Here is a 21,905-nt window from a genome sequence, read left to right as displayed (position 1 = left end):
AAAATCACTTCCTATTTTACCATTGATAGATGCCTGAATTAGGTGGCTATCAATTGAGAATGGCTATCAAAATTCTCGTGACCAGGGAGTAGACTGGGGCCTAAAATGAGCTGTTCCTGTTTGAAAATACCATTCATTAGTATCATGCAAGCAGCCCCTCAAAGATGCCATTGCTATATTTTACGTTAAAGCACCCACTTCTGTTAAACTTATAGAATATTTCTCTCTCTAATATCTAAAGCTTTTCCATGGAAAAAATTGAAAAACTTTACCTTTTATTTTTTCATGGGTGTATCATACTGTCTAAGCAGCCCTGGCATTTCAGAGATCAAGGGAAGCTGGGGTGGAGGCCAAGTGTGTTGAAAGTCTATGTGTAAAATCGAGGAGGCCTGCTTGTTTTCCTGGGTCCAAGAGTGCTAACTACCAACCTGGACACGCACATTTTCAATGCTGTGACCCATGTGAAGGAGCTGGAAGAGGAAATGAAAGATTTTCCTTAGAGCCTCAGAGGGAGCATGGCCCACTGACTCATACCTCTTCCTCTTCTTCCTCTTCTTCTTCTAGCTCCTCATCAATCTCCGCTTCAGCCTGAAAGTCTTCTGTTTCTTCCTCATAATCTTCTATATTGAACTCCCATGCAGCATACTGAAAAGGTTCTGTAAAAAGAAAGGAAGAAAGAAAGAAAGAAAGAAAGAAAGAAAGAAAGAAAGAAAGAAAGAAAGATTTGAAAGAATAACATTAGCATATATTGCAGTAGTCAAAGATTAGGAAAATTAATTGTAGTGACTGATCTCTTAGTTTAAATGTGTAAAAATCAGAATTTTTAAAGGGACAACTGGCCAGTTTGGCCAGTGCTGTTTGTGCCCCTAAGCTGTTCTGATTGGCATGTGCCTGTGCTATGAGAATTGTTAAATATTTTAAACATCATCCCTAGATATGTTGAATATTCTCCTTTATGGACCATCAAGAAAGACTTTAAAGTTGCACAGTCTTTTAATAATATCGCCCGCTCTTGACAGTAAATGTTAGGATCACAGCCCTTACTTTCCATAGTCTCCACTGCTTTCTGAAGCAGCTCCTCTGGAGTTTGGCCAGCAATCTCCAACTTGAAAATTGGAAAGAAAGAGTCATTGATGACTGCTTCCAGATTTTTCCAGTTGGCGTCGAAAGATTTAATCTTGTCTTTAAGTAGTTCCATTTCAGGAACATCAGGATAAGTGTCTTCAGGAAACTCAGGTAGTACAACTTTTGAATAAAGGTTAAAGGAAAGAAAAAAAGAGGCTTCAAACATGGTATAATGATCCATATTGCCAAAATAATTTATACTTTATAATATTTTAAAAACATGAAAGAAATACACATATTGTCCTCAGCAATAATGTACATTTATAAATTCCTATTTTAATTATGCTCCATTCCTTGTATTGGCTGTAGATGAATTATTATCTATTAATAAAATTATTTGGATAATTACTATGTATTTCATTTGGCAATTTTAACTATAATAAAATGTATAAAATAAAATTTGATGAAAAACAGTGTTATAAGATGGCTAGATATACTTCTAATGTAATAAGCTAAATAAAACATAATATACCACAACTGGCATATAATGTAAAAAGAAATAAGTAGGAAGTTGGTACTATGCCTAAAATAAGGGAGACCCTTGTGGGAGAATACAGAAAGCACGTTTATCACTAACTACTTTTATTTTATAAGCTAACCTGTTTGAGATAATGTAGTTTCCAGACCCTCTTTGGATTCTTTTGGAATTTCTGTTCCAACTGTAGTTTCCTCAGTAGACTCTGAGGAAAGAAATATAATAGTTAGTGTTTGAATTTTAAAACATTGTTTCTTTATGAAAGTTTTGGCACAAAGAAAATTTCAAAACATAGTTTAAATTGTATATACTATGTCTAATTGAAAATATAGTTCTTGTTAGGTAAAGTAGGGCATATAATATGTAATAGTATAAGGCAGAAAATGAATATTCTTAAATATACTAAAGGACCATGACCAGGATAATTGACACATGGTACATACAGTTCTGACTGATAAGTCATGTCTATAGCACTGAGCTAGAACTAACCCTAAAAGGAGTGGGAGACTGGCTTTAGAACATCAAAAGGAAGTTCCCTGAGAGAAACAGTAAGGAGAGAAAAGGCAAAACAACTAAATTATCCCTTAGGCCAGTTAATTAGTAAATACTAATTATGAGATACTTGTGGATATTCGAACTCTAATATGTTTGATGTGTCATATTTAATGGATGTCTGTTTCTCTTATTCATTTTTGGCATTTTATGGCTTTTTAAAAAAAAATTTGTCTTTATTGTTGAAAGTATTACAGATGTCCTCCCTTTTTTCCCATTGACTCCCTCTACCCTGAACCTGCCCCTCCCAGGCCTTCCCAACGCTATTGTCTGTGTCTATAGGCTATGCATACATGCACCTAAGTTCCTGGTTAATTTCTTCCCATCCCATTCCCCTAACCCCGCCTTCCTTCTGAGATTCAATAGTCTGTTCAGTTCTCTCCTATGTCTCTGGATCTATTTTGCTTATTAGATTCCACATGAGTGAGATCATGTGATACTTGTCTGACTGGCTTATTTCACTGAGCATAATACTCTTCAGGTACATCCATGCTGTTGCAAATGGTAAGAGTTCTTTTTTTTTTTTTTTAACAGCTGCTTAGTATTCCATTGTGTAAATGTACCACAGCTTTTTTATCCACTCATCTGCTGATGGGCACTTGGGCTGTTTCCAAATCTTAGCTATTGTAAATTGGACTATGAACATAGGGGTGCATATATTCTTGCTGACTGGTTTTTCTGATTTCGTAGGATATATACCCAGAAGTGGCATTGCTGCATCAAATGACAGTTCCATATTTAATTTTTTGAGGAAACACTGTTTTCCATAGTGGCTGCACCAGTCTGCATTCCCACCAGCAGTGTACTAGCGTTCCCTTTTCTTCACATCCTCACCAACACTTGTCGTTTGTTGATTTGTTGATGATAGCCATTCTGACAGGTGTAAGGTGATACCTCATTGTCATTTTAATTTGCATCTCTCTGATAATTAGTGACTTTGAGCATTTTTTTTTCATATGTCTCTTGGCCTTCTGTATGTCCACTTTGGAGAACTGTCCACTTAGGTCCTATTTTTAATTAGATTGTTTGTCTTCCTTTTGTTAAGTTGTATGAGTTCCTTATATATTTTGGAAATTAACCCCTTATCAGATGTATCATTGGCAAATATGTTCTCCCATGCAGTGGGCTCCCTTTTCCTTTTATGGCCTGTCTTGTTGCAAAAGGTAGGAGGGTGTGCCCTAACCGGTTTGGCTCAGTGGATAGAGCGTTGGCCTGCGGACTGAAGGGTCCCAGGTTCGATTCAGGTCAAGGGCATGTACCTGGGTTGCAGGCACATCCCCAGTAGGGGGCGTGCAGGAGGCAGCTGATCGATGTCTCTCTCTCATCGATGTTTCTAACTCTCTATCCCTCTCTCTTCCTCTCTGTAAAAAAACAATAAAATATATTTTTTTAAAAAAAGGTAGGAGAGTGTGAGAATAGCCTAATTGGTTAGGTACTAAAGAAAATACTGAGGTTTCTGGGTGGGAACACAAGTAAATAGAGCTGTGGGACTCTTAAAAGGAAATTGAAGGATTTCATCCTGCTAGCTCCTCTGTTGGGCACAAGGGATATATGATTTTGCTAGTATACTTTTGCATCATAAAGCTAATGCCAATTCCTGTAGTAAAAATGATCTATGTTGAACTTGAGAATTCTCAGTGTGAAAATCCCCCTTAGTCCTGGTTCCTCTACCAGCTAACAGCAGATTCCCCTTAAGTGCCAGAGGATGGATTTGGCTGCAGGGATTTGAAGACCTTTAGTTTGTAGCATTAGTTTCAAATCCAATACTAACTGTACTTGGGAGCATTTGTGAGCCTCACTCCCACATGCTAGGTACTCTAACTTGCTGCTTTAAGCCCACTCTCCAGTTTTGAGAGTGACTTTCATTGCCCAAAGACTCCTTCTTGCCCTGCGCCAACCCACCAAACTGCCCCTCTGCAGCAGGGCCACTCCAAGGCTGTGTGGCCTGGGCAGCTGCACAGTCTCTCACTCAGAATGGCCTCACAGTTTAATGCTCGTTGGTAGCCAATTTGAAATTTTTAATAATTTTATCTTTGAACTTTGTTTTGTAAACAAAATCCAAAGGGGCTCCAATGGCACAATCGAGCATTTATATGGACAGAGATATGCACAATATGTGTTAGCCAGTCCTTGTCATCTCATTCTCAGGGGAGTTCCTGATGCCCCATCATGAGTACAGAATTCCAGGAGACCCATAATGTGGAGGAGTAAGTATGCCTGAGTGATGGGGGCAGGCAGGGGAAGATGTTGACACATCTGAGAGACCATGTTTTCCCTTTGAGCTAGAACTTGCTTCAGATGCAGAAAGAAGGTGATAGCATTCAGAGAGACATGAATGACCAAGGAACCCTTTCTTACTTGTGTCACTTTCCTGTATTAGCTAAACACTTAGGCTGAAAATGATGACATAGAAGGAAAGGAAAAGAGGGCAATCCAGTGCTCCTTTTTCTTTCCGTCTTTCCTTAATCATTAGAAAGCTAAAGGTAGAGAGTGTTGGTAGAATATGTGCATATTAAGAAGTGAAATAAAAAATTGAGTTAGTTTTGTACACAAAACTTAATAGTAATCTGGTAAGAACAAAATACATATGCATGTACGAGCTGCCAAATATGAATTGTGTTAATTTCAGTGGTTCTACATATGTGTTAAATGCTCTTGTATTTTCATTTAAAAATGGCCTTGCACAATATAAAGATGAATGGTAAAAATTCATGCTAATAATTTAAATTTTTAATTTTTCTTTACTTAGAATGACATTATATAGCAATAAATTCAATCCATGACAAATTGAGAAAGATTGTAGAAGGGAAAAGAGAGCTTTATATGTTAGTACCTTTAGTGGCACATCTTCCCTGCTTTTTGACAACATGCCCCACAAATGACGTAGGCAGCCCTGCTCCTGAGCACCAGGATGGGCAGGGCAGCATCAGCTTTCCTGTGGCACTTCAAACCATGGGATTGGAAATAAGTGGCTGTTCTCATCTCTCCATTTTTAGCCTGTTTCCTTTTTCTTAACATATACACAAGTATACACACACACACACACACACACACACACACCAATGGACACAAGTAGAACTAAGAACATGGCTGTCAATGAAGTCTAACCTGATTCAGGTTCTGGTTCAGGAACCTCAGAAGCTTCAGGCTCCTCAGGTAAGAGCCCCCCGGTCTCCTCAAGGGCCTCAGACACTTCAGGAATGTCACTCTCCTCACCTTCAATCTCCCCATAAACCTCAAGGTCAGCCTCGTCCACCTCTATAGAAAATGAGAAGAAATAAATTATCGTTCAGATTAGGTCAGAAATATTAATTGGGTGTGAGGTATTCTGATAAGTGCTAAGACCCACACAAAGAGTAAAGAGTGGCGCCCTGTCCCCCTGGAGCACGGGGTTTCATGAGGGAGAGACACATTTTCCATATATTTTACCTATTAAAAGGTTAATAGTCATATACTCAGCGTGCTATGGGAGCACCAGCCTAAGGGTTCATTTAAAACAAGAAATGTTCTCAGTAGCCCTAAATATTATAACAGTAAAAAGTTGGAAACGGCTCAAATGTCCATTCAATGAGGGAATGGCTAGAACTGCATGCACTGTCTGATATGTAGCCACTGCATGATGTAGCTATTGAGCCCTTAAAATGTGGCTAGTCCAAACTGAGATGCATCATAAGCATAACATACACAATGGATTTCAAAGATTTAGTATGAAATATAGAATGTAGTCCTGGCCAGTGTGGCTCAGTTTGGTTGGGTGTTGTCCTGTGCATCGAAAGGTTGCTGGTTAGATTCCCAGTCAGGGCACATATCTGGGTTGTGATGTTTCCCTCTCACATTGATGTTTCCTTCTTTCTTTTTTTAAAAAAATATTTTTATTGATTTCAGAGAGGAAGGAAGAGGGAGAGAGAGAAACAGCAACAATATGAGAGAATCACTGGTTGGCTGCCTCCTGCATGTCCCCTTCTGGGGATTGAGCCCGTAACCTGGGCATGTGCCCTGACCAGAAATGAACTGTGACCTCCTAGTTCATAGGTCAATGCTCAACCACTGAGCCACACCAGCAGGGCTCTTTTTTCTTTTTTAATTTTTTTTCCCCATCACCATTTATCTCCTCCATGCCCTCTTCCTCCTCCATCCCTCCCTCCGGCAATCACCACACTGTTGTCCATGTTCATCACATCAACGTTTCTTTCTCTCCCTCTCTCTTCCTCTTTAATAATCAATACAAAATCTTTTAAAGAAGGTATTAAAAAATTGAATGTAAACTATAGCAATAATTTTTGCATTCATGCCAAAATAGTATTTTGGATATAGCATATTAAATATAATATAATTCATTTCACCTGTTTTTCTTTTTTTTACTATTTATTTGGCTACTAGAAAATTTAAAGTTACATATGTGGCTTGCATTATGCAGCACTGGGATAGACTCTATATTTTCTTTTAACTAATAATGAATAATAGAGTATGTTATTCAATATGTTAAATGGAAATTTAGAAAGCATAACTTCAAATTTCCTGTAGTTGCTGATGACCATTATCAGAAATATATGCATGGAAATATTTCAAGAAAAAGATGGGGTGAATGGTGGAGTCAGAAAATCTATCTTCCAATTCCTTTACTATATTATGAGATTGACTGAAAAACATAGTAATTTCTATGCAAAGATGCTGTGAAAAAGTAAATGAACATGACTTCTACAGTCTTGTGGGAATTCCTTCCTCCCAGTGAGTGTCTTCCAAGAATAACATTGTAGTGGTGAGTGATACCTCTGGAATCGGAATTTTCATCTAAATTTGGGTGATGAAGTTCTCAGAGAAAAGCATCCTGAAGTGTCCTTAGATCTCAAGGTCTGACCAGGACTGCAGAGCTGGTGACTTCCAAATATGTGACTTAGAATGTGGTGAATCTTTTGTGTTATATGGAGAATTTTATGGTGATACACAAGAGGAAGAAGCAGAATTTGCTGAAACCTACCAGGGTTTGGGATGGAAGTTATGTACTCTGCACCAGAAACTCAAAATGTCTTTCAACTAGATTCCTTCTTTTGGTTAAAAAAAAAAAGTAAGCTAAAACCGGTTTGGCTCAGTGGTTAGAGTGTCAGCCTGCGGACTGAAAGGTCCCGGGTTCGATTCCGGTCAAGGGCATGTACCTTGGTTGCGGGCACATCCCCAGTAGGAGGTGTGCAAGAGGCAGCTGATCGATGTTTCTCTCTCATCGATGTTTCTGACTATCTATCCCTCTTCCTTCCTCTCTGTAAAAAATCAATAAAATATATTTAAAAAAAAAAAGTAAAAAGTTCTAATACTTTTTTTCTAGTACCATAGTGGATAATCTGTGTTCCTTCCTCTTTGAAATCAATAAAGTTACTGTACAGTAGTTAAAACAATAATCATATGTTACCCTAGTTTCTGGAGTCAGGGATTTGGGAGTGACTTATTGGTGGTTCTGACCCTGGGTCTCTCATGAAGTCATCATAAAGATGTTAATCAGGGCCACAGTCATCTGAAGGCTTGCGTGGGGCCAGAGGATCCACCTCCAAGGTGGCTCCTTAAGTCAGAACGAGGTCCTTTGGGAGCAGATAAGCCCTGCCTGAATTCCTGACCCACAGAATTTGTGTATAATAAAAATGGGGGTTGTTTTACAGTTTTGGGGTGGCTTTTTCATACCAATGGAAAACTGAAACAGATACTCCCCATGCTTTTTAGCCATGGACTCCTTTGGCAATCTGATAAAACTTATGGACACCTTTTTAGATTAATGCTTTCAATCTCATAAAACAAAATACATAAAAAGCCAACTACATTGAAATACAGTCATCAAGACTTCAAAAAACAAACAAAAAACTTGTGCTATAAGAAAATAGTGCAGCTTTACTAATTCATTAAACAACAAGAACCAGAAACTGGCTTAACTACTACCATAATTTGGGAATTGGGATAAGTATAAACAAGATATATAAATCTGTAATGTGATGTCTTCATTCCTATTGGTGACAAAGTTAAATTATCACTGATACTACTGTGGTCTGTTACCTATATGAATTACTAGTTGAAGGAAAAACTAAATTTTAGCTAAAGGTTAGTTAAAATAAAGTTGTAATTATTTTTCAATCAAATTCATAGACTCCTGAATTTTATCCATAGATTCCAGATTAAGAACTGTAGTCTTAAAAGAAACTCTTAATGTGCAGGAGTAGGCATCTGTGTCAGTCGTCTTTTTTCTATGATCCATTACTCCAGTGACCATATCATTTTTTTTTTTTTTAAAATATATTTTATTGATTTTTTACAGAGAGGAAGGGAGAGGGATAGAGAGCCAGAAACATCGATGAGAGAGAAACATCGATCAGCTGCCTCCTGCACACCCCCCACCGGGGATGTGCCCGCAACCAAGGTACATGCCCTTGACCAGAATCGAACCCGGGACCCTTCAGTCTGCAGGCCGACGCTCTATCCACTGAGCCAAACCGGTTAGGGCGACCATATCATTTTTATCCAAATTGGAATATATTGAGAATGAAAGCGGGTCAAATAAATACTTCAGGGCCACAGCATAAGTCTGGACTCGCATGGGCAAATAAAGAATTGTGGTCATCCTTTCCATAATTCACAGAAATACTGAGGTTGCTTGCAATAATAAAACAAAATTAAATGACACATTATTAGCCATATCAATTTGTGTTTGCCTTTTGTTTTCGCATTCAGTGCTGCCAACAGCCTTTGATTTTCTTCTTCCATTCTCATTGCCTCTTCTTTGATTTTTCTGAAATTAAAAAAAAGTTCAAAATTTACTTATCTTTGGAAATTCAGACATCTCACAAAATTACAGGATTTAAGGCTGAGTGGCAAAAATAAAGAGAAAACAATTCATAATTTCATTATATTTTTACTTTATAATGTAAATGTTTAATTTTTTCATATAGAGGTCAGTTCATTTTCAGGGTTGTTTTTTTTTTTTTTTTTAAGAAAATTTGGAATGTTGCACTTTGAAAAGCTGTAACTATTTATCAGGAAACATTTTTAAAAAATATATATTTTTTATTGATTTCAGAGAGGAAGGGAGAAACATCAATGATGAAAGAGAATCATTGATTGGCTGCCTCCTGCACGTCCCACACTAGGGATCAAGCCTGCAACCCAGGTATGTGCCCTGACCAGGAATCGAACTGTGACCTCCTCCTGGTTCATAGGTCGACGCTTAACCACTGAGCTATGCCAGTTGGGCATATTAGGAAACCTTTAAAAATTAATTAAGTACTGTCTAACTACAAGTTGAAAAAGCAAATATGAGAAATTGTACCATTTTTCCTTCTGATTAAATAAGAAATGTTCACAATATAATTTTAAGTGAAAAAGTATAATATAGAACTATGTATAATAGAATTTTAATTTTGTGTTTTAAATGTATATAAACAATGATGAAAAGTCTAGAAGAAAACTAATCAAATTGTTAATAGTAGTTATCTGAATGATGGCATTATTAGTTTTAAATATTATTTAATTTTTTTGCATTTAAATTTTTTTCTATATTAAATAAATAGAAAATTTGTAAATTTATCTTTGTAGTCAGAGCAATTATGTGAAATTTAGAATATGGAAACTTCAATATCTGGAGGGAATCTGTTTTTCATTATAGTTGAAGCACTAAACCTGCTTAATGGTGAAGACAGGTATAAAAAAAGTTAGTGAAATGGTGCAGAAAGGCAATATTTATTAAAAATGAAAATGTGTATACTTTTGATCTAGAAAGTTTATATCTAGGAATTTACCCTTCAGGAATCAGCTTGCTATTGCACAAGGAAACATGTATAAGAATGTTGCATTCAGCCGAAACCGGTTTGGCTCAGTGGATAGAGCGTCGGCCTGCAGACTGAAGGGTCCCGGGTTCGATTCTGGTCAAGGGCATGTACCTTGGTTGTGGGCACATCCCCAGTGGGAGGTGTGCAGGAGGCAGCTGATCGATGTTTCTCTCTCATCGATGTTTCTAGCTCTCTATCCCTCTCCCTTCCTCTCTGTAAAATATCAATAAAATATATTTAAAAAAAAAAAGAATGTTGCATTCTTCTAAAAATGATGGCATCTTTAAAAAATAATACTAAGAACAACTGTTCCAAGTATTCAATAGGGGACTAGGTAAGTAAAGTAGAGCCCATTCATATCAGCAACATACTCTGGGACAGTCTTTTGTTATTACTGTTGTTGCTAATCCTCACCTGAGGATATTTTTTCTATTGATTTTTATTTATTTTTTTTTTTATTTATTTTTTTAAAATATATTTTATTGATTTTTTTACAGAGAGGAAGAGAGGAAGGGAGAGGGATAGAGAGTTAGAAACATCGATCAGCTGCCTCCTGCACGCCCCCTACTGGGGATGTGCCCGCAACCAAGGTACATGCCCTTGACCGGAATCGAACCTGGGACCCTTGAGTCCGCAGGCCGACGCTCTATCCACTGAGCCAAACCGGTTTTGGCTCTATTGATTTTTAGAGAGAGTGGAGGGGAGGGAGGAGAGCGAGAGAGCGAGAGAGCATCAATGTGTGAGCCAGGTTGGGGATCGAGCCTGCTGCAACCTCGGTATGTGCTCTTGTCTGGAAATTGAACCTGCAACTCTTCAGTGCAAAGGCCGGTGCTCTGGGCCACAATGGCCAGGGCTGGGGCAGTCTTCTTAAGACTGTTCTATAGGCCTGTCATTCTCTTACATTCAGCATTCTTTGTATCCCTTTCCCCTTCCTTTGAAAATCTAGTCACATATATTCTCTTCAAAAAACATTACCACACAGCCTAGCCAGTGTGGTTCAGTGTTTGAGCGTCAACCTATGAACCAGGAGGTCATGGTTCTATTCTCCATCAGGGCACATGCTGAGGTTGGGGGCTCGATCCTCAGTTTGGGGTGTGCAGGAAGCTGCCGATCAATGATTCTCTCTCATCATTGATGTTTCTATCTCTCTCTCCTTCTCCCTTCCTCTCTGAAAGCAATAAAAACATGCTTAAAAAAACAACCTTAACACACCTCTCCCCCCACAGGTCTATTTCTTGTTGATAGGGGGTGTTCTCTGACTATATTCTAAATCCTGCCTCCGGCCTGAAGGCTTAGTGAAACTTGAGTTCTCTTTGTGTCCAGACCTCTGAGATGGCTGGGTCTTGTTGCCACACTCCTTTCCCATTTTAACTGTGTGAATGGGCAGTTCGAACAGTGCTCTTTTGTGAGACTCCCCTTATCCAAAACCTAGATAAAGAAAGTTGCGCTAAGAACCTGACACCTCACAAGAATGAAGAAGTTTGCTGCCCGTTATTAGACACTTCGATAATCCACATAGACGAGTCAAAAACTAATGGTGATGACAGACATTATCCTGCATTTGACGGGCACATTTGGAAACTGATGCTGGCAAAGCTGTAGAATTCTGCGTGTCTTTAGATATCTGGCTCAAGATGAAATTCTTTTTTTTTTTTTTTCTTTTTTTTTTTTTTTAAATATATTTTATTGATTTTTTACAGAGAGGAAGAGAGGAAGGGAGAGGGATAGAGAGTCAGAAACATCGATGAGAGAGAAACATCGATCAGCTGCCTCCTGCACTCCCCCTACTGGGGATGTGCCCGCAACCAAGGTACATGCCCTTGACCGGAATCGAACCTGGGACCCTTGAGTCCGCAGGCCGACGCTCTATCCACTGAGCCAAACCGGTTTTGGCTCAAGATGAAATTCTTAAGCCTGTTAAGTTTATTTGTTTCCTAACCAACTTGCAAGGCATTTATATGAGACTCTGACCATTTTTGTGTGTTCCATGTCAGATTTCATTTTCTCTTAATATGAAAAAGAAGTTGACTTTTGAAATACTTATGTTGAATTTTAAAAGGTGACATATAAAAACAGAAAAGTCTGCTTCAGTCTGGGTAAGTCTTTGATATCAAGAACTTTATAAAGATATAAAAATGTAGAATCAAAAGAAGTAAACATTGACTATAGAGATAGCTCAGAAAATTCCATATGGTAATAGGAAGGTGAAGGTAGATAGTTGTGAGAAAGTGGAGATCTCTTTTCCCTTTTAAAAAGTATAAATGTATATATTTTTTATCTCTTTAAAATGTAGCAGACCTCAGTCTAGAAATCACATAAACTCCGTTTTATTCTTATGTTGACATCTTCATCCCTTCTCAAATATTTGACTATTTCTCATACATTGGAAATGAATTAGGTAATCCCTTAAATCCTAAATATTGTAGCTCCATTTGTAACAAAAGTTTTAAATGCTATAAGTAAAGGTAAATCAGTTTGTAATTATTCTCTGAATTAATAATACTCTTTTTACTCCATATATCAAATAATTTCATTAATTACTCTAACTAAATTATACTTTGTATATTTTTGTGTTAAGTTCCTAAAGAAATGGTTAACTTAGATCAGTGATTTTCAACCAGTGTGCTGCAAGAATTTTTAAAAAATGCAATACCCAACTATTTAAGTCAGGGGCACTGACCTCTTTTCCCTTAGATTGTAAAATAAAAAATAACAATAGTCAACACAACAACAGCTGTCTGGTGTGAATGAATCAATATTTTACCTATTTTTTGTCAGATCAGCAAAAACATTTATTTTTTGGTGTGCTGCATAATTTTAGTAATTAATGTATGTGTGATATGAAATGAAAAAGGTTGAAAATTACTGACTTAGATGAAAAATGACACTGAAGAAAATCCTCTGACACACACTTATCAGTTACATGCCTCCTACCCCCCAGTAAGCTAGATAACAGCGTCATAATTTTAAGAGTTTAAAGAGCTCTCCTAAATCCCAACTCCAATTGCTAATATCTGAAAGGGGACAGGAAAAAGCATTTGAGAAAGCTCCTACAGGTGGATTAACATAAAGAAATTTAGTTCTTAAATGTCTTAGTTTTGCAACTGAGAAGTAAGAAACCCAGTGAAACGTATTTAACAGCATATTTCAGCAAGGAAGAACAATTAGCAAATTAAGTCACTGTTTCTAATTATACTTTATACTTCCCCATTCTGAAGAACTTATAGTTTATTAAAGTTTAGTCTTGACCCCAGTCATGAAGAGATAGATATGAGTTCACATTCCTAAACCTTTTTCATCGCAACCTGATTGGAGAATAAACTCAATGTTAAACCTGTGAGTATAGTAACTAGTCTTTTGTTTTCCTTATTAGAATTTAGTTGGGCTTTGGATTTTAGTCATATCACACAAGTGTATTTTCATCTACTTTTTAGCATGTTATTTCTTCAATTTATGGATTCTAGTTAGCAAAGTTTTTTAAATCAAAGATAAATATGGTAAAAAGGAAAAAAAATCCTATCTGTCATTTATTTATTTATTTATTTTTGCAATGTCTCTTGAAAGTAGATATTGGATTTAGGATAAATTTGATTTGGAACTGTGAAAACATCCACAACTCTGTACTTTATAGATTCTGGAAGTATTTGTGAAATCACTGTTTTTCTTGTAATTATTTATAGCTAGAGGCCTGGTGCACAAAATTCGTGCATGGGTAGGGTCCCTAGGCCTGGCCGGCGATCAGAGCCAATTAGGTTCCCGGCCTCCCCACCTCCTCCTTCCCTCACTCCCTCAGCACCCCACCGCCGCCACTTGTAGCTCGCCATGTTCCATGCCGCCCCCTGGTGGTCAGCGCATGTCATAGTGAGCAATCAAACTCCTGGTCTCCCGGTCAAACTCCCAAGGGAACAATTTGATATTAGCCTTTTATTATATAGGAAGGATTGGATGAGTTAGATCACCATTTTGATATTAAAGAAATTTCATAAATATAAATTGTGAGTAGATACTTAACAGCTTCATAGAAGATTCATTAACCTGTTTTACTATGCCAGGCAGATTTACCTTGCTGCTTCTTCCTCTGTTTTTTTCTTTTGTAGTTCATCTAGTAATCTCTCGAATATTTTAGAGTCAATTTCAGCTTTATTCTCTAAATACAGTCTATTAAGTAAACATTTTCCTAAAATATAAACAGAATAATATTAATTTTGAAAATCTATAAAGTATAGTGAGATACATTTTAAAAATTAACAATAAAAATTAATTCTGCCTATATCCAAATATATTTTCCTTTAGTCATTTATTTAAATAGAGCCCAGATTCTTGAAAATATTAAAAGACCATCTTAAATCATTTTTAAAAGACATATATTGGCATGTCATAAATAACAAAAACATGAAAAAATGTAATATATTTCCCTTCTAAAAGGCAAATGACAGAATATTCTTGGCCCCCTTATCAAAGATTAGTTGACCATATATATATGTGGGTTTATTGCTGGGCTCTTTATTCAGTTACCTTGGCCTATGCATCTGGTTTGATGCCAGTACCACACTGTTTTGATTATTATAGCTTTGTACAAAGTGACAGAATAATTAAAATTTAGTTCTTCTACCTTTGTGTACTTAATATGTCCCATTTGAGGTGAAGAAGGACTAATAAATGGTCTTTGGCCTCAGCTTAATATTATATCCCATATAATAAAAACCTAATATGCAAACTGACTGAACAACAGAACGACTTGTCGCTATGATGCGCACTGACCACCAGGGGGCAGACGCTCAACACAGGTGATTCCCCCTGGTGGTCAGTGCGCTCCAACAGGGGGAGCACCGCTCAGCCAGAAGCCAGGTTCATGGCTGGCGAGTGCAGTGGCAGTGGTGGGATCCTCTCCCGTCTCTGCGGTAGTGCTAAGGACCCTTTGGGGGATGTCCACCTGCTGGCTTAGGCCCGCTCCCCACGAGAGCATGCAGACCAGGCTGAGGGACCACCCCCCCCATGCGTGAATCTCGTGCACCGGGCCTCTAGTATATATATATTTCACTTAGAATTTATAGTGCTGACTGAGAGGAGGGTGTTAAAGTCTCAGCTCCAAAGCATAATTACAAGGGCCTGCTGGGATCTCCAGTGCCCCAATACTCTATCCTGGTCACCTACTCTGTGGATGGCTGCCTCATTTTGCGTACCCCTCAGGGCATAAAGGGATTGCTGGGGTGGTATTTATACCTAGTGAGGATGGAGAGTTTTCCATTTTGTATTTTAACTAAAAATATTACCAGCAATAAAAACTTCACTTTCAAATTTACATGATAAATATTTACCAACCATTGTCTTCTGTATCTGACAAATAGATTACTAAATCTGGTGTAATTCCTTTCTCCACTAAGGTTGTCCACAGTTCTTTCATAACAGGGCAGTTGTCCACTATCCATCCTCCATATTTTGGGGCACCAGAAAACCTGTCCTTGTTTTCTTCAGCTACCTGTAAAAAATTACACACTGATATTACCATCATAGCTGGACAAGCCAAGGATACTACCTTGATCTATCACTTTTTATGAACCTTAACTATCTTCTGAGTTCTTCTGATGTTCAGAAAAAAAGAGAGCTACTTAATTTTAAAAGAGAAACTATAAGCAAGTCTTTAGAAAAAAAATTTTAAACACTTTAAAATGTGTAACATATGAGAATGAGAAGGTAAAAAAGTGATACAGAAGAAATATAAGTGAAATAAATAAGACAAAGACAAATATTGTATGATTTCACTTATATGTGGAATTTAAAAGAACTAAACTCATTGGTGGTTGCCAGAGGTTAAGGTGAGGGTGGGGGGAAATTTGTGAAGAGTTAAAAAGTATAAACTACCAGTTATAAAATGAGTAAGTCCTGGGGATGTAATGTACAACAAGGTGACTATAGTTAACAATATTGTTCATTTGAAAGTTGCTAAGAGAGTGGGTCTTAAAAGTTATTATTACACATGGACAAAAAAAGTATATGAGGTAATGAATGTTAACTAAACTTATTGTGATAATCATTTTGCACATCCTATATAATAAAAGACTAATATGCAAATTTTCCCCTTGATTAGAAGTTCCACTGGGAGTTTGACCAGGGGGCAGGGCCAGCCAACAGCCTGCGGCCCCTCACCCAATTGGCTCACCCCCCCATCAGGGGTGGGCTGGCCGGACCCCACCCATGCACGAATTCGTGCACTGGACCTCTAGTATATATACTAGTATATATCAAACCATTATGTTGTACACCTTAAACTAATACATTATATGTCAATTATATATCAATAAATCTGGAAAAAATAGAAATGATTAATAAAAATTTTACTATCCAAGTTTCAAAGATATGAAAATTAAGCCAATATCAACATATAGTTTCCCCATCTCATTTTTTTGGAAAAAAAATGTAATGACTTTATTGTATTTTATCTAATGAGTAATGAGTAAGTCTTAATTTGTTTAATCATCTTCTTACTGTTAAACATTTATACAATTTGTAATTTTATTATAACATTGAGCTCATGTGATGAATATCTGTATATATAAATTTTTGTCCAAATATATATTTCTTTAGGTTAGATTCCTAGAAAAAGTGTTTTTAGGTCAAAGAGAATAAGGAATAAACTTAAAAAATTAAAAAAAAATCTTTATTATTGAGAGTGTTACAGATGTCCCCTCTTTTTCTCCCTCATTGCCCTCCTCCACCCGGATCCTGCCCCAGGCTTTCACCACCCTATTGTCTGCATTCATAGGTTATGCATATGGACACAGGCAATAGGGTAGTGAAGATCTGGAGCGGTGGGTGGGTGCTGGGAAGAAGGGGGGGCCAAAGAGGGAATGGGAGACATCTGTAATACTATTAACAATAAAAATATATTAAAAAAGAAAGGAGACATGTTATACTTATAACAATAAAGAATTTAAAATAAAAAAATTAATTTCAAAGCTATGAAATTATATAGCATAATTGTTGATAAATAAAAATTACCAAAGAACCTAAGCAATTATTCACTGAGGTACATTACACATAACAATGTTGACTATAAAATGCACATGAATTTGAAAGCTACAGATTTTAGTACTGTCAAATGAGACTAAATTAATTATACATATTCTAGGTTGACATTTTTCTCCATTTCTGTTAAATTAAAGATAAAAATGAATAGCTTAGATTTCTTACCTCTTCTAGGACTTCCTCTAAGATTTCAGCATATTTTTCATATGGATGTTCAAAGTTCATATCCTTTGTCATTTTCAACGACTCATTTATTATAGAAAGAACCTCTGGATGATCTGCAGTTACCTCTTCTATTGAGCCTAACATAAAACAAGTTAATAAACTAACGCTATTAATACTTTTAGCAGATAATTCTATTTGCAATAGAGCATGATTGCTAATACCTGACCCAACAAAGTGCTATCATTGTGTTATTGTTCACATGCTAGAAGAAAGGGGAAATAGACTTGGAAGGAAATGTCAGGTCAGGAATCACAAAATATCAGAGCAGTGGCTCAGAACCAATACATCAGAATAAAAGTGAATGAGGCAAGAAGTCACAGGAGTCAAAACCAGCAAGCCAGGGAGAAGGGGTAGGCACCAAACGACTCCAGAAAACAGAAGTATCTAGGGAATGCGTCAGAAAACAGGATGAATACTTCCAATTTCCAGCATGAGAATACACAGGCCAGTAAAAGGACAGGAAATAGGCAAGTTCGAGGGACAGAAGAAAGGGTGACATAGGCTGGTTTCTCAGGTGTTACACTTGATTCTTGCCCTTGTGGCACCCTGAGTGTCTCCTTACACGGCTGAGTTGGCTCACAGGCAGCATCATGATGTAAATGAGACAGGTGGTTGGCAGCTCCACCTGACTCCTCTCCCTCTGTCTTTCCAGAGGTGCTTCCTAAGCTGCTGCCACAAGGCTCCCTCCATCAGAGTCTCCTGCCAGAGCCCAGCTGATCCTAGACCAGAAAACCTCCAAAGGGCCTTCGAAGAGCAGCTTCCTGCTGCCCGCCCTGCCATGAAGTGAGATGTCTGTTCTCAATGATGGAGAAGCAAGAACCTGTGGTCTTGGGAAGGGGAGCTGGTGAGGCAGATATAGCCAGTAGAGATACTAAATGTGCTAGAAACTGCTAGTATCCATTCAATATCCATCCATTCTCCCCTTCCTTAGTAACTTCTCTGATTTTGTTGGGGTCAGCAATGTGCCCAGCTAAAAACGCTGCATCGTCCAACTTCCCTTATAACTTGGATGGCCCATAATTAAGACGCAAGCAGAATTTTTTTTGGTGAGCCTTTCTGTCATCTCTTTATTTTTTTTTTTTTAAAAATATATTTTATTGATTTTTTACAGAGAGGAAGAGAGAGGGATAGAGAGTTAGAAATATCTATGAGAGAGAGACATCGATCAGCTGCCTCCTGCACGCCCCCTACTGGGGATGTGCCCGCAACCCAGGTACATGCCCTTGACCAGAATCGAACCTGGGACCCTTCAGTCCGCAGGCCGACGCTCTATCCACTGAGCCAAACCGGTTAGGGCCTGTCATCTCTTTAAAGAGGAATAACTCAGCTGGGGGGAGTGCCAGTTTGTGCTCCTGGCCTTTCTCTCTTCCTGTGAGGCACTCTGATGTGATGGCTGGAGCACCAGCAGCCATACTGTGAATTGTATGGTAGCCACATGGCAGGGATGGCAGAACAGACAGAAACATCTCCTGTCTTCCCAAGGTTCTTTTTCACCAAAACAATATAGCGCATAATATTTTTCTGTGTTCCTGCATATGTATTTACAATAGCCTTTAAGATATAGTAAGTTGCATATTAATATAATGATTTTTACAAAAATGACATATTTCTGCTTCCAAATTCTGAAGGAATTATTGTAATTTTTAGATCCACAATCTAAAAGAACCAAATCACCCAAATATTAATTTACCTCTTTTAGAATCCAACTTTAGATCTTGACTGTCTTGTAAACTTCTTTTAATTACAGATGGTTCACTGGGTTCTTTTTCATCTGTGAATAAAATATTGTTAACACCTAAAGAACATTATTAAATTGTAGGTGATTTCCAAAGATCATGGGTCCTGGTATCCAGGATTCATGTTCCTAATTTTTGTTGTTGTTGTTAATCCTCACCAGAGGATATTTTTCCACTGATTTTTTTAGAGAGAGCGGAAGAGAGAGAGGGAAAGACAGAGAGAAACATTGATGAGAGAGAAATATATCAATTGGTTGCCTCCTGCACAAGCCCAGATCAGGACCCAGGTTGGGGAGGAGCCTGCAACCGGGGGATGTGCTCTTGACCTGGATTGAACTAGGGAACCTTTGGTCCACAGGCTGACACTCTATCCATTGATCCAAACTGGCTAAGGCTATGTTCCTAATTTTTTAATGATTAAAATAATAACCATAATAATAAAACAGGTAAAAATATCTATCAGCAGTAGAAAATAAAGATGATTTAATTAACCAATAATAAAATCAAGAGGAATTTCAGTTTCAGATCAAGTCAGTGAATCTAAATTGAAATAAATATATATCAAATTTTCCCTTCCAGAGATCAAGGCTGTGTTTATCTCAGATGCATGGGGCAGAGAGGGTGCGTTTTTACAAGGGACCACTGGCAGTGTTGACATCCCTCCAGCAGTGGGTAGAGGCACTGATGTCTGCTTCTACCTCGGACTGCCTCCTCCAAGGCAGGAACGGCCAGTATGGGGGTGGGACTCTCTTAGTGTATTAGCTGGCAACTAACTCCCAGAAGTCACTTGGCCAAAATTTTAAGATGTATGTGTATGTGTGTGTGGCGCTGTGTATATGTTAGGGAAGGAAGAGGGCCATACCTAAGTTTCTGACAGTACCCAGTTCAATTCCTACTAAACTTGAAATATACACCAGGCAAGCACATGTCTGTCTGATTCAGGAAAAGGAACCAAACAAAAGCTATCAGCTCTACATTATAGAACAAAATAAATTATAGATGTGCTTAAGAACTACACACCAAAGGTTGGATAAATGTAAGAAAAAAAAGTGTATGTATATATTACACCTCTGATTGAGAGGAAGACTTTTTAAACCTGAAAGTAAATGGAATTAATCAACAAAAGGAAAGTGATGATTTGACCACGAAAATATAAAAATTTCCTCTACTTCAAAAACTGCAAGGTGATTTAAAAGACAAACCAACCAATTCTGAAAAAGAATATGAAAAATAAGTGACTAATGAAGTTTATATAGAAACCATATAACTGATATAACTTATAAAAATGGGCAAAAGAGAAAATGGTCACCTCAGAAAAGAAGAAATATAAATGGTTAACAAATATTAAACTTCAGAAACAATTAAAAATTAAAATAGTATCTAAAAAGAGAAAATACTGAGGTAACAAATGACATGTACTTTGTATATTACTGAGGGGAACATAATTTGAAACAACTTTTATGCAAAGCAATTTGACTCTGGTTCATACTTATTGAACCAGTTACTTCACTTACGTCAACTTGCAGACAAAACTTTATGTAAAAAAATTAATTGCACATTACTTTTAGTAGCAAAAGAATCAGAAAAATTACCAGTTTCCAACATATAAAACTATTACCTATAAATAGGGAAATCATGCAGCAATTGAAAATGAGGGTTAAAATATCTCCTAATGAAATAATGTAATTAAATGTTATATTATAAATCAAAAAAGGCAAAAATAGTTTACTCTGTATGCTTTCAATTATGTTAAGATATTCATGGAGCCTGGCTGTGGCGGCTCAGTGGATTGAGTGTTGTCCCATGGACCAAGAAGTCCCAGGTTCGATTCCCTGACAGGGCACAGACCCAGGTTGCGGGCTCAACCCCCAGTAGGGGGCAATGATGAGAGATGATTCTCTCTCATCATTGATGTTTCTATCTCTCTCTCCCTTCCTCGTTGAAATCAATTTAAAAAAATATTTTTTTAAAAAAAGATATGCATGGAAAAATTTTATAAGGGTAAATAGCACCAAATGATAACACTTCACAGCTAAAACTCTGTGTTTATGATGGTTATATTTGAACACAATAAAGGAAGTAGAAAGCTTTTACAAAATAATTTATTATCTACACCAATAAAAGAGAAACATGCAAATTACCGTCACTTTGCTACACTACCAGCCAATCAGAGTATGCAAATTAACCTGATAACATGGCGGCAGCCCCGCCCCCCCGCCACTCTGGGCCTTTCGGGGTTGTAGAAGTCAGGCACCAGCGCCTGAGGCTGGCTGCAGCCCAGGAGACAAAGAAGCTGCCTGCCCCGTGATCCCAGGCCGCAGACAGCACCAGAAGCCTCATGTCTGCCTGCCTCACGTCTGCCTGCCCCACGTCCTGGGGGAGACAGAGAAACCGGGTCCCAGCGCTTGACGCTGGCTGCAGCCTGGGAGATGAAGAAGCCGCCTGCCCTGTGATCCCAGGCCGCAGCCAACTGGAGAAGTCGCCCACACTGCATCCCAGGGAAGACGGAGAAGCCGCCTGCCTGCGGTCCAGGCACCAGCACCTGTGGCTGGCTACGGCCTGGTAGACGGAGAAGCCGCCCACCCTGCAGTCCTGGGCACCGGCACTTGCGGCTGAAGCCCAGGCGAAGCCACCTGCCCACCATCCCCTGCGGCTACAGCCAGCCTGGGTGCCTATGGCTGACCAGAGGGAGGGAAGCCCAGATCCTGGGTGCCTGTGGTCACCTGGAGGAGGGAATCCTGGGTCCTGGATGCGGGGCTGAGGCAGAGGCGGTTAGGGGCAATCAAGCCAGCAGGGCAGCAGTTAGGGACAATCAGGCTGGCAGGCAGAAGAAGTTAGGGGCAATCAGGCAGGCAGGCGAGTGGTTAGGAGCCAGCAGTTCTGGACTGTGAGATGTCTGACTGCTGGTTATCCCCTGAGGGGTCCCAGATTGGAGAGGGTGCAAGTCAGGCTGAGGGACACCCT

At 38.3% G+C, this 21,905-nt stretch overlaps 1 protein-coding gene across 1 annotated transcript in view; it reads right to left on the bottom strand.

The window, feature by feature from the left end:
* AK9 (adenylate kinase 9) overlaps positions 1–21,905 on the bottom strand; it is a gene marked incomplete at both ends in the record, with an annotated part of 112,147 nt that overhangs the window by 49,733 nt on the left and 40,509 nt on the right. Inside the window, 9 exons of the mRNA XM_080665093.1 lie at positions 535–656; positions 1,045–1,245; positions 1,725–1,805; positions 5,261–5,410; positions 8,842–8,918; positions 14,017–14,131; positions 15,277–15,433; positions 17,146–17,282; positions 18,896–18,976. Coding sequence (XP_080521219.1) covers positions 535–656; positions 1,045–1,245; positions 1,725–1,805; positions 5,261–5,410; positions 8,842–8,918; positions 14,017–14,131; positions 15,277–15,433; positions 17,146–17,282; positions 18,896–18,976 — 1,121 coding nt within the window. The remainder of the gene's footprint in view (positions 1–534; positions 657–1,044; positions 1,246–1,724; positions 1,806–5,260; positions 5,411–8,841; positions 8,919–14,016; positions 14,132–15,276; positions 15,434–17,145; positions 17,283–18,895; positions 18,977–21,905) is intronic.

The sequence above is a fragment of the Plecotus auritus genome (genome assembly GCF_963455305.1).
Source record: "Plecotus auritus genome assembly, chromosome: 4".
In the NCBI taxonomy this organism is placed as follows: Eukaryota; Metazoa; Chordata; class Mammalia; order Chiroptera; family Vespertilionidae; genus Plecotus; species Plecotus auritus.
This window is presented reverse-complemented; position numbering and strand designations above follow the sequence as displayed.